General features: G+C 43.0%; 1 protein-coding gene across 1 annotated transcript in view; it reads left to right on the top strand.

The window, feature by feature from the left end:
- The window catches only part of bcl2l1 (BCL2 like 1), a 36,908-nt gene that overhangs the window by 4,670 nt on the left and 18,262 nt on the right, over positions 1-13,976 (top strand). The window contains exon 2 of the mRNA XM_049582491.1: positions 1,013-1,770. Coding sequence (XP_049438448.1) covers positions 1,216-1,770 — 555 coding nt within the window. The 5' untranslated portion in view covers positions 1,013-1,215. The remainder of the gene's footprint in view (positions 1-1,012; positions 1,771-13,976) is intronic.

Below are 13,976 nucleotides of genomic sequence, written 5' to 3'. Positions count from 1 at the left end.
GACACACAGTGTTAATTCCTGTATTTCACTCTTACCGTATGAGTGCAATTGTAGTTTCGTACATCAATGGTAAACACACAGATTTACTCAGGATATTGTAAAATATGTTTGCTAATAGAGTTCCCGACTTTGAGTTCATTCAGACTGGACCTCATTGCACTCACTGGAAATCCAATGATATTGTAAGGAAAACGGTTTAACTTAACTGGATTATTTTATTTGGTAATGGAAACATAATTCAACAACTTGTTATACAGTCAGGTACATTTATAGTTAAGAATGCCATCAGTGGCAGCCAGCCTCTACTGTTAACGTAATCTTATAATGTGTGTTGTATTTCAGACACCTGTGCTTTCATACTAAAGCAGAGTGGTGTCAGGCTGGTATTAAACCCAGAGTAGAAGAAGCAGTGATATAAAGCCAGCATGGATGATGTCTCTTTATGCATTCAGACCAACATCCAGCGCTGATAATGAGGTAATGACTTATTGGACGCTGGATGTATCGGGGTAAAGTTGTATGGAGATTCAAGGGCATGCGTAAGTGTGACAGTATGCAGATCAGCATGTACGTAGCAGATAGTCTGGAGCTGAGACAAACAAAGTGCCTAAAAGCTCAGTCTGAAGGTCGGAGGTCACTGATTAAGAGATGGCGACTGTCTCCGTAGACCCTCAAGCCAGACTGTGTCCCTCTGATCTCTCCTCACCTAAAGCTCACCCTCCTCACACCACCCCCTCCCTTTGTCTCTTTCACTATCTCTCGTCGTCTCGCTCTCACACTCACACACATACACACATTCGCTCTACTATTGTCTCATTAATATCATTGCCATCTGCTCCATATGTAACAGGCCAATTAGAGAGATGCACTTTGACCCTACCTGTCCACATTTAATTTGAAAGTCTACAGCCATCCCCGCACACTCCTCTTTCCTCACACACACAAGCACATATAATCACAGCATGCTTATAGGCTATCCAGACTTTGACCTTTCATTGTTGTCTCTCTACAGGGCCTGAGCTGATTTTGTCAGCTTTGTGTAGGTTTGGTTTTCACCTCCCCAAGTGTCCTCTGGATATCAGCTGACCATGGTGGTCTGAACAGAGGAAAGCCTGGCACAGTGTGTGTTCACTCTAACACGGCAAGGCTCGACCGAGAGAGGAGCAGGAGAGGAGACGGACCGGAGCAAAGAGAAAAAGCATATTTAAACACAACATGTCTCAAAACAGAGAACTGGTGGTTTTCTACATAAACTATAAACTCACCCAGAGAAACTATCCTCTCAGCCACATGGGACTCATAGAGCCTCCAAACAGGACTGATGGGGGGGAGGCAGGGTTAGGTGAGGAGCAGCGGGTAGCGACACACGCCAACGGGACTTTTAACGGCATGAGTCCCGGGACCCCGCCAGCATCCCCGCTGCGGCAGCAACAGTTGCCATCAACGACGAGCCTGGATGCGGTGAAAGAGGCCCTCCGGGACTCAGCCAACGAGTTTGAGCTGCGTTACGCCCGCGCCTTCAGCGATCTGCACCACCAGCTGCACATCACGCCGGCCACAGCCTACCAAAGCTTCGAGAACGTGATGGATGAGGTGTTCCGGGACGGAGTCAACTGGGGCCGCATCGTAGGGCTTTTCGCTTTTGGCGGGGCGCTGTGCGTGGAGTGCATCGAGAAGGAGATGAGTCCGTTGGTGGGCAGGATCATAGAGTGGATGACGGTCTATCTGGACAACCACATTCAGCCCTGGATCCAGAGCCAAGGAGGATGGGTGAGTCTCTCACACACACAGAATCACAAAAACATACACAGAGACAAGTCTGTTTAGGAGCTTGTGGTATGACGCTGTGCGCTTGTACTGTGTAGCCTCTTTCATACTCTTTAACATAACTGGCTACAATTATATGGATAAGGTAAGCTGAGGTCGCCTGTATGGAAAGAGTCCATGTTGACACTTTTTCGACACAGCACTGCTGGCAGCAACACTGGAGAATAGCAGTCAGTTGGGAAGTAAATAAGGATAAATCATGTCCTTATTTTTTCCAACTAGCCCTGGAAAATATGTATGGAAGCCAATGGCTTTTGTTGAAGATATACTGTGAAGAATTTTCCTAAAAAACATAGACTCATACAGAAGTAATCCCTCACAATCATATCTTATCACCTTCAAGAAATATGTGGTGGTATATATTTTCTAGAGAGACTCTGTCCTCTGCCTGTATTTTCTTGATTTCTTATTATTCTGTGTTTGCTCATATGGGCGTGTACCCTCACAGCACTCGTGAGGTCGGGGCTCTATAAAAAGGTAGGGAGCAGCAGGCATCCAAAAGACACAGCTCCCAGAAAAACAAATATGGTGTGGCAAAACGCCAAATGAGTGAATCTAGGGTTGGCTTTCACTTTTACTTTCACTGGCACGTGTGTTTACAAACAGTAAATAACAATCCTCCAGAGTACACCTTTAAAATGAAAGCATTTGGGATGTATGTGCGGTTTCACATGTGGCTCTCTGTTAAATATTTAAAGGACAGGATTAAGTGTGTTGTATGCATCATTTGCCAGTTGGTCAGCTGTGTGTTTAATCTGCCTGGCCTGACCTTCAGTGACAATATATTATTGGGGTGAGCTGAGAAAGACAAACCAGAACATTGTTTTTTTTGTTGTTGTCCATTCTACATGTTGAGACTTATCTCATGCAGATGCGCCAGATAAGCCAGCTTGCAAACATTTCAAATGTATCCCCCTCCATGAGGTTGTGACATGGCACAGGGGTGGGGTTGACTCTGCGGCCATTGCAGAAGAAAAGACTTCAGATTAGATAAAACAGAGAAGACCAAAACAACAGACAGCACTCTCAAGGTATAAAAAACCATCTGTGCTTAAAAACAGTAAAAACAGAATGTTTGTGTGGTCAGCAGCTGGTTCAGCTGTTCTCTAATTGATCAGCAGCACAGGGCTCAATGAGCTGAATCGAAGTGGGAGCTTAACAGGCTACATCAGGGCTTTGTAGCTCTCTGCAGCCTCTCTGCCTTGGGATCGAAGTTCTCTCATCACAGGGTGGGATGAAGTCCAGGGCTTTTACAGATAGCCCTTTGTTTTCCTCCGGTCAGTTGATTGGCTCTGTGCTTTGTTTGTTTTTTTTTCTTTCTTTTCCACTGTCTGTTCATTTTTCTCCCCTGCCCTGTCCTCTCTTCTCTTATGTTCTTCAGCAAGACAGCTGCATGCAGATGAAAGCTTGTTTTTTCTGGGGTTAGATGGAAAGTAGTGTTGTCCCGGTACTGAAAATCTCAGTGTTTGTGTTTGTGTGTGTGGTGAACATCCCAGTTAAGGTCAGCTCTTTTCCTTTGTGCTGGCCATTTGATGGTATGAAGGAGAGTGGGGTGAGGGGAAGGGCTGTTTATATTTACTCCAGCGCTGTAGAACTCCAGGTTGAAGGTCGATCCTATGGAAACTGACATCAGCGTACCTAGAAGAAAATCCCATTGGGCAGACAGTGGCTTTGCTGTTCTTTGCACTGCAGACCCAGAATGTCTTTATTTATTTCAGTGTTGGACTAGATATAACATAGGTAAGGGGGATAGCAAGGATGAGCCTGATGATATGGAAACAGGTGACAGGATATTATGTGAAAGTAAAGGCTAAAGCTTTGCAACATACTAGTGGTAATTGTTCCTTTTGTTGAAGAGATTCTGCAGCATCCTCCCTAGCAGCTCCCAGAGGTCTGCTCACATAAATGTACAACTACCCCACTACTGTTGCTCATGTTTTTAGCCATGCTAACAGCTTTTTAAGAGTTTCTTTAATGTTGTGCTGTCAGTTACCCCTTTCCACCGACATGGAACCAGTTCTGTACTGGTTACCGCACTTAATTTTGAACCATTCAGAGCATTTTGACCAAAAATTAATTGGTTCAGAACCTGAAAAGTGGGTGTGTCTAGAGGAAAGAGAGGATGGAGAAGTCAACGATGGAGAAGTTGAGTGAGAAATCGTCAGAAAAAAAGAGTGCAATGGTCTTTGTTCATGAGGTGATTTTGACGGGGTAAAAACAAAAGTTTGTAATAAAGCAAAAGTTTGCAGGTAAGCAATGTAATTGGCGATTTTGTTACTACTGTTTACTTCTGCTATGCATTTTGCCCTGCATTGATTACAGTAGTTCTGCTCAGAACTGGTGAAAACGCAGGTTGTTTTGCCAGATAGCACCAAGGTTCCAGGACCCATGAATGGAACCAGTTCGAGAACCAGAGCTAATTTGGTGGAAAAGGGGTAGGTCTGTCAATCTACCACTTTACTTCAGACTGAAATATCTCATCAGCTCCAGGATGGATTGTCATTAAATTTTGAGCAAACGCCTATGTTCCCCTGAGGATGAATCCTATGACTTTGGTGATCCCTTGACTTTTCTTCTAGCAACATCATCAAGTTGACATTTTTGGTTCAGAGAAAAATGTTACGACAACTATTGGATGGTTTGCAATGGTAGTTTGTACATGCATTCATATCCCTTTCAGGGTGAATTATAGTCACATTCATGAGCCCTGACTTTTCGTCTTGCAGCACCACAACTTCAAAATATTAACTGTCCTTTACTTTGGTTTATGACCAAACACAAAGCCTCAGCTGTACTTGCTAACTGGCAAATGTTGCATGTTAACACGCTAAACTGAGATGGTGACCACAATGAACATCACAGGCTTACTATCCTCATGTTAGCATTGAATTGTGAGAATGCTCAAAGCACCGCAGTGCTTCAGTGCAGCCTCACAGAGCAGCTGTAGACTTCCAGTCGTGTTGGTTCTGTGTATGATGGCAGGTTCCCAGGAGACAGTCAGTATGGCAAAAAAATAATTATTTGTTTATTTGATTATTATTGTGTTGTTATCCTTTGTTCTGATACCTAAACAGCTGTTTGTAGGGTTACAGTAAGCACTCACAAACTAGAGGCACACTCAGGATGAAAATAGATCAACCATGAAGAGTTTGGTCTAATGGCTTATCTAGTTTTTCCTCCTGATTACTCATAAATATTTTCACCACCGCTGTCGTCAGCACAGTGTAATCGACACATCTGTCATCTGTGGTTGGTCTCTATGATCTCATGTAGTCAAAATAATCCAAGCACCCACACACACTCGCTCAAACACATAAACACAATTCATACAAGACAGTTTGCTTGGCAACAAGTGTAACTAATGGCATCAATTTGCTTTAGCTGCATGCCGTAGCTGACTTGCAACATGTCACTTTAACCTTGACTTAGAGAAGTGAATGACTTCATCTGAAATGCTGAATGGAACGTTGTGTTGAGAGTATCCACTGGTATGGTTTCACTTCTCCTGCTGCCGGATAACATTGTCTCAAACACATGATGCCACTTCCTTCCCGTCTTAGCTGTGCATAATTCACTTTTATTTTGTTTTTTTATTGCCTGGTGCTGGGGAGAGAGTGTTGGCTTGATATGTGTCCCATGTTAGTTATTCACAAGTTGATACCCTTGCCTCAGGGATAGTCCCAAGCTGCACTGGCGAACGAAAATACACAATTCAGTAGGTGGTTTACCTACCATCACAGTCATATCATTTCTTCTAATCACTCTATAGCTTTTTCACTCTTTGTCACAATTTCATTACATTCTCTTTTTGTGGTTTGTCTGTTCAAAGTCAACCTACACTTTCCCTGAAATGTACCAGAGTCTCCGAGTAAACCCACGTGAGACTTTGTTTTTCTTTCTTTCTGTCTTTTATTTCCCTCTTTCTTCCTCCCTTCCCTCCCCTGACACCTCCTCACAGGGATGAAGCACGAAGCCGTTGGCAGATGTGGGAACCTGAGTATAGCTGTGAGGCAGGTGTGCCCTGAGTGTTAGCTGATGAAATATTAGTCTGCTCTAAGCAGGCGCAAGGTCACTTTCACTCAGTTGCTCGATCGCTCTGTCTCATAATCTTATTGTTGCCTATCAAATCTCTTAATATTTCCTGTTTGCAAGGATTGTGATAGAGAAAGTAGAGGGAAAAAAATGAGAGGAAATGTACAGTTTGTGTGTAGGTGATGCTCACACAATAGAAAATATGATGTAAATGAATGATATAAATCAGTCCTTTGGAGTCAATCTTTAGGTAAAGTAATTAGTGTTTGCATAATTTGGTTATTTAAATTCAGGAGTGTTTCCAAAAAGTTGTGAATTTACTGTTTTTGCATCTAAACTCCATAATCTGACTGTAAAATTGGTCTTAAATCAAATTCCTCCTTAAAAACGTTAAATTTCCAGGAACCCTGTTATTAGAGAAGATATATTTTTTCTTAATAATACTGCAGATGAGTGCCCCATTCTGTTTAGAGCTGAGACAATTAGGTGATTAATTGATGAGTAGATAAAGCAAATTGGCAAACATTTTCTTGGTGTTAGCTTCTCAGATGTGAAGATTTGATGTTTGTCATATATGATAGTAAATGCCACCTCTTTGGGTTTTTGGTCAGATAAACAAGCTATTTACAGTAAATACATCTCCATTAGGGCTGAACAATTAATTGAAATTTTATTGAAGTTGCGATATGGCTGACTGCAATTTTCTAATCGCAAGAGGCACAATGTTTATTAAAGGCAAAACTTGTGTCAAAATACAATTGAATATTGTCGTGCTGCAGAGATGTCCTGGCATAGACATCATTTTCTACAGTACAGATCCCTGCAAAAATCACACCATAACCATATCAATATGTTTTTTAATGAAAATGAGAATAATTATGTAAAAATAATCTTTCCCTTTAATATGTCAAATCATTTTGCTATTGCAGTGTCAGTCAAAATAATTGCTATCAGATATTTTTCAAAACAGTTTAGGCCTAATCTCTGTGGGCTGTGGGGAAATTTAATGGACATTTTTTTTAATATTTTCTAACATTTCATAGATAAAAATTGAAAGTAACCATAACTTGTAGCCCAGATTCTGCCTTTTCACATCAATTTTCAATGCAGAATTACAAAGAAACAGTGAAACAGTCTCTTTAACTGGTGAAATAGTTGAGGTGACAGTTGCATATTGAAAAGTGAAAGGTGTTTTGCACAACAGAGCAAACTTCACTGTCAGAAAAACTGATAGAGCCTCAGGCTAAATGATCCCGCCGGAGCTTATTTTGGAGCCTCCGCTGTCCAGGATGCTGAGATATTTGATAGCAGCTCGGGATGTGAGATAAATATGCTCAGCCAGATTCTCCCTCCACAGCCTGTGGTGTTAAAAGAAGCACAGGAGTAAAGCCATATATTGTCAGATAATAAACCTTGGCAGGCAGCAGAGGTAGAGACAGTGCCATCGACCTAATAATGCTGTTTCCAGCAGAGCAGGCGATGGCAGTGATTACTCAGTGGAGATTGAGCCGCCTCGGGGTGGGGGTACGGGGTTATTACCAATTATAGATGAATAATATCTCGACCTGCTACTGGGGGAAACAATGTTTTTTTCCCTCTGACAGACTAATAAAGGCTAAACTCATTTAAAAGAACCACACTGCCACGGTCTGGGGATGCTTGGCTGGAGCTGGATGGGGATGGGGGGGGTTCCAGTAGAGAAACGAGTGAAAAAAACAAACCATTATCCCAGTTGTTCTGCTTTGTGCTGTCGACGGTCTCGGTAAGGTCAAGGAAAAGTTAACTACAAGAAAAATGTCCTCTAGCAGTAAAGTCTGTCTATAGCCTACTGCCTATATTTCTTCGCTTTTTTTTTTTTAAAATCACCTCTGCCACTTATGGCTGCGTACAGTATATGCTCTTTTGCTCTTTAATGATATACTAAACTTTTTTTTCAGTGATGTTTACTAGACACAACAGTGCCTGGCTGTTTCAGGGAATTACTAGGTTTGCATGATATCAAGAAAATATGCGATAATATTGAATATTGTGATAACAATATTATTTACAATAAATAAACAGGTATTAAAGTGTACTCAGTTCTGTTCTTCTGCTACTTTCAGCCAAGACTGCTGTAAAAATATCACAAATTGCTTGTTGAATAAAAAAAAAGTTAAAGTACTAATAAAGCCACTGGTACTTGACAGGCTGTGTGCAGTTTACTGCTGAGCTGAGCACTGGCGACTCAAAGGTGATCAAATTTCAGGAAAGGTGTGAGGGGGGAAGAAGGTCACACGTGTTTGTTTACTAGAAAGTTGATGTGTTTTTTTTAAGGGTGACAAGACAAGACATGACAGTCTCTCAAAAAAAAAACTTAAACTGCACCATTATGGCAACATTTTGGATTTGAAGCTAATAAAAGAGGTATCCAACTGGCCGCGAATGATGCAGTGAGCCATTCAGAGCTGAACTTTTGTTGGACACCCTGTTTTTATTTATTTTTGTCACTTGCATTGAAAGCACCGTAGTGGACAAGGAACTACTGATTTATGAAGTTTAAATGATTTACATAATAGCTCCTTATTTCACAACAAGTAGCAAAATGAGGGCTGGAGGGAGATCACCAGGGAGCTAAATGTTTCTGGTAAAAGACCATCGCTAATAACAACCTACTGTTGACTATATAGTATGTCATTTCCAGCGGGCTAAATATCACAATGTTTGTTTTCTGTTTAAAAAGAAGCCTATAAACCTGGGAAAGTAGCCTTTTTCTCACCCATCTCTTAAGTGGTAACTCCTGTCTGATCTCAAGCAAACAGCTGATAGGCCTATATGGTTTGTTTAGTGCATGTTTAACAAATTCAGTGTGGACAGGGAGCTCCGATGTATCATTGCAATAGCTGGACGTTCGTTTGCTGTTGGGACATGGTGTCATTGTGTTTCCCTCAGGAGCGGCTGCTGGGTCAGGTGCGTAAAATATGGTATACCGGTCCGGTGGTTGGCTTAATATCAAACCAGTTTGAAAATTTTTACACTGGCCCAACCCTAGAAACTCTAAGATTATATATATATATATATATATATATATATATATGAGAGAGAGAGAGAGAGAGAGCAGAAGATGATGGATGATCTTTTGGCTGAGAGACACAGAAGTAGTGAGCAGGGAAGACTGAGAGATGGCGTGACATCTCTGTTTCAGCCACTTCATTGGAGTTGTTGGCAAAACTAAAGATTTACAACATTTTAAACAGTATGTTTATCTATATATGTGATTGTAAATATATGCAGGCCGGCTGCACTGTAAAGTGGGTTAGACACACTGAGGCTGTAATTAAAAGCCCATGGAGGGTGACTCCATTGACTTGTTTTGACAAGGGAAACACCTGAGCTTCCTTTGTGCCATTCTCCTTGACAGGCTTATTTTCTCTTTCTCTCTCCCTCTCTCTGTCTCTCCTTCTCTCTGTCTCTCTCTCTCTCTCTCTCTCTCTCTCTCTCTCTCTCTGTAATTAACATGCACATAAGATAGGCAGTTAGATCCACAGAGTCGTCTGTCAGACTACCCTACCGGAGAAGAGAAGGAGATCTCTCCCTTGGGACCTATCCAGCCCGCCTCCATCTCTCTCTCTCCCTCTCATACCCACCCCCCTCACTTCATCTTCTATACATCTTTCCTTCTTTTTCTCTCCCATGTCCTTCCACCTCCTCTATACACACCCCTCCCACTGCCGCCAATCGATTTTTGTCCCTTATTTTTCTATCAGCAACTCCCTTCCTCCTGCCCCCTCCTCCTCTATTCATCATTTTTGAGCTCCTTTATTTCCACCCTTGTCTGCCCTTCCTCCCCTTTCCCTTCTCCTCCTCTACATCCATCTATCTACCTTACAGACCACAGTGGCTAAACATGTTTTAGAGCGGACATGCTTCCGCACGCCTCGTCAATCTCGCCGTTAACCCTGTCTGTCTATGTTCTGCTGCTTTTTCCCATGTTTGTCAGTTTGTTTACCAAAAACACACACATTGCCCGTAACACCGGCATCACTGCTATTGATTGATCCCTCTGACTTGATCCCTGCTCACTACCCCGGCACCTCCAACCCCCACCTATGCAGCTGCCACCATCCCTTCATCTTTCCCTTCATCCCACTTTTACATCCTATCCTCCTCCTCCTCCTCCCTTTATCGCTAATGGCTCACGTGTGGCTAATTAGGAGAGATGGGGTTTTTTTTTTGTATCTCTCTGGGTTTCGTTTTGAAGACAGTGTCTTGCTCATTGAGGAAAGTTTCCACGAACTGATTTTATTTTTGTAATCACATACGTGCCGCGGGTTGTTGTTGTCTAACACATTTGAGCATTTTATTGTATGGTGGCTCGCTGCAGAGGGGAGGGGACGGCGCCAAGTCAGACTGGTCATGTGACTACCTCAAACAAAGGACCTGTGGCCACATACACACACAGAGGAATTTGCCTCACTGGCTTTTTAGTTGTGCCCACAGGTGTGTCGCTGCTTTGCAGATAAAGCTGTCGTTGAAAAGGACACCACTGATTCAAAAGCGACTTTGTCATTGTGTCATTTAACTTGGGATGCATATTGAATCCACGCACACGCACACACACACACACACACACACACACACACACACAGACAATGCTCCTGAAAAGCTTTTTGCATTGGATCAATGGCGACCACTTTTGTTCAAGCGCCGTCAATAAACGCCTCCGTGCGGTGGGCGGTTCTATGCAGATTGATCTCTGAATGTTTTTATATGAATGTAGCTGCTCAGCCATGGATGTGTCTCTGTTGTTTTTGTATGCATGGGTTTAAGCTCAGGCATTAGTTTTTCATGATCTGTGAGATCTGGCATTGTGTGTGTGAATGTATGTATGTATGTATGCGTGTGTGTGTGTGTGTGTGTGTGTGTGTGTGTGTGTGTGTGTGTTGGTACTCAGTGTTGTGTATCAGAGTCACAGCTTGAGAATGGCAGCAAACAGATTGCACGATTCAGTTGCCTGCAGCTACATGAAGAGAACATCAGGGACATGTCACATGTTTTTAGGTGTGCTTTGGTTGTGTTTATGTGAGTATGTGAAGATATAGACACTTGCGTTTGCCTTTAAGGAGAGAGACTCAGCCAAGCCATTTGGTCTGGTTGCAGAAGGCGGCTATATGCTTACATTTGAGGAAAATTGGACTGTACCATTCCCGCAGGATCTTTCAGTCTGCCTTTCGCTCTACTTTAGATGTGACAAACTGGTGCAAAGGGTGTTAGAACAAATGCACACACGACAAAACTTCAGATGTGGATGGATTGTCGTGAGACTTTGTAATCACATCACTGTGATAGTTATTAAAGAAGCAGTGTGTAAGATTCAAGGGAATATAATGGCATTTAGTGGTAAGGATTGCAACCAGCTGAGACATCTCCCAGTTAGGTTTCCTTCAGTGTTCATTGTTTAGGAGCTTTTTACTGGAGCTGGATTATCTGTAGAGGTCTCTTCCTCTCCGAAACAAACCGACCTGGTGATTAAACCAGTAAAAACACTGAATAGGGCAGTATCACGTCACAAATCTGTGTTTCTCTGACATTGTTGAGCTCGTCACAGATTGGCCGCTAGCCCGGCACCTGCTAGAGTGTGCTCATCTATTTTCTCTTCTAACTTAAGATCCAGACGTTCAGGAGATTTTGACTGGGAGCTGAATTATCCAAAATTTTCTCCTCCTTTCCAAAACAAACAGACCAGGTGATTTAAACCGCTGAAAAACATTGAATAAAGCATTTTCACTTCAGAAAGTCAGTATTTTTATGACCCAGTTTGTTACAGAGGGGCTGCTTACTATGATTGCTGAAGCATTATTGTAAATGGTTTCATCAAGTTTAGTTTGTCTGTTCTGGGCTACTGTAGAAACACGGAGGTGCAACGTAACCATCTCTATAGATGAAGACCCGCTCCCCATGTAGATATAAATGGGCCATTATAAGCTAATGAAAACCTGATCGTATTTCCAAGTGGTTATACACTAAAGAAAATATACCTATTATATTCAATTTCTGCCAATATATCCCCCTAAATCCTACACACTGGACCTTCAGAAAAGAACTTTGTATTTTAAATGAAAAAGAAAAAAAGCAATCAGAGACTCAGTAAACTGGTAATCAGTCATCTGATCAGTTCTATATAAGTAATTGGTGTTAGAGCAGGTCTGTAGACAACAGCTCCCCTCTGTGTGTGCGTGTTTACAGCTTCTGTCAGAACATCAGTTGGTCATGTGAAAGACGAGACCTGTAGCCCTTGAGCATCACACACACCCAGAGAAACAGTGAGACATCAATACAGCTGCTAATGACTACATTTGCTGCATTTAGACTGCACCAGAATCTCTCCTCTTCCTGTCATTTAGAAACACACAGTGGTGTCACAGCAGCGAGGCGCACGTATGTTCCATATCCAGACGCTGTTTATGTATAAAGGACAGATATCCAGCTGTGTAATAGATGAGTGTGTGCGTGTCTATACTGCCAGCACACTGCAGCGCGTGCAGCTATTAGAGCGGCTTCGCCAGACTGGTAGACATCAGACTACCACTGACTGTAGTGCACCATTATGTGCCGCCCCCCCTGGAAGTGTCTGGCAACGTGTGGCAGCCAAACGAAGACGACGAGGGGTAGAGAGAGGCATATGCAGATGGCAAGGAAGGCAAACGGAGAGGAAGACGAGGCTAGTGACTCAGCTACGTGAGGATGCAGTATGTAGGTTAATAGGTTACACTGCATGTATGGTGCAGTTTGTGTGTGGTGTACATTTCTATATGTGCAGTTCATATGTTGAGCAGAACAGCTGGATGTGTGGAGACATTGGGTTGCCTGTGTGCTGCTCCACTTCTCGGAGGCTTAGTGGGGAAATCAGGTCACAAGCAAGTCTTTCCCCCCTCCTTCCATCTTCCTCTCCCTTCTCCCCTCTCCTCCTGTCTGCTTGCCCCCTCGTTTTTTTTTTTTTACCTCTCTGCTCCAGCCCACATCCTTACCCTCTCTCCTGCGACAGATTCTTCTTAATTTTTTCTGTCTTCATGCAGCCGAGTGCAAAGCAGATGCATCTGCATCCCTCTCCTCTCTGATTGCATTTCATCCCACTCCATCCTTCTCTCTCTATCTGTCTTTTCCCTGCTCTCCCCTCTCTGTTTGTCTCTCTATGCTCATATCTGTGATCAGATTATGAAGCATATCATGGGATTAGTCAGTCTCATGGCATGTATTAAAGTGGGAGAGCTGAAGAATGGATGGTAAGGGTTGATGAGTATTTCATGGTAATGCGGCACCCGATCTCATATAGCACTAGGACTAAATGATGATAAAGAGCATCAATGCCATCGTCGCTATATTCATCATGGGCTTGTTTGAATGGCCAAGGGGGTTAAGCAATAAAGACAAAAGCTATCTTCAGTGGCACTGCAATAAGAGAGAGGAGATAATAGAAAGAGAACAAGAAGGACTTGGGGAATCAGTTTCTTTCATGTCGTTGAACTTTGTGAAAATGTACAGGAAGTAATGGGAAATCTCAGTGAGCCTCTCTGCTGCCACTTGCTTCTCTCTCCACATACTTTTCTTCTCGTGGGTTTTCCCCTTTTTCAGTTTCTAGTCGTTTTCATCAGCCTTTTTTCCCCTGCAGCTCTCTTCACACTTGTTCTTTTGTTCTAGTGTCGTCTCACTTTCCTGTCTTACTCCCTACCTCTCTTTGTGTCTTTCATTTGGTGTCAGTCTCACTGTTTCCTCTTTTAATTTCTGTTTCTCTGTCTTCAGGACAGATGGCAGGTCTCAGGGTCACAGTGAGGTGTTAGGGTGGGGTTACGCCCTACAGGGTGGAGGGTTTTACTGCGGAAGACATCCAGTCAGAGAGAATCCCCACCTTCTTTGCTCTAGCTTCCTCTCTCTCTCTGTTCTCCTTTTCTGTGTTTACGCTTTCCTAAACATGTGCTCTCTCTGCCAGAGGTACACACACAGTCCTGAGTCCTTGGCCTACCTGCTGTGCCTCAGCGGTGTATACATATGTGTGTGTGTGTGTGTGTGTGTGTGTGTGTGTGTGTGTGTTTGCTGACAGAATGGGGTTTTGTGGAGAGAGACAGCCCCCAGAGTGGGGCATG

The sequence above is a fragment of the Epinephelus fuscoguttatus genome, linkage group LG7 (assembly GCF_011397635.1).
Source record: "Epinephelus fuscoguttatus linkage group LG7, E.fuscoguttatus.final_Chr_v1".
Classification (NCBI taxonomy): domain Eukaryota; kingdom Metazoa; phylum Chordata; class Actinopteri; order Perciformes; family Serranidae; genus Epinephelus; species Epinephelus fuscoguttatus.
Note: the sequence above shows the minus strand (reverse complement) of the source record. Positions and strands in the feature narration are given on the sequence as shown.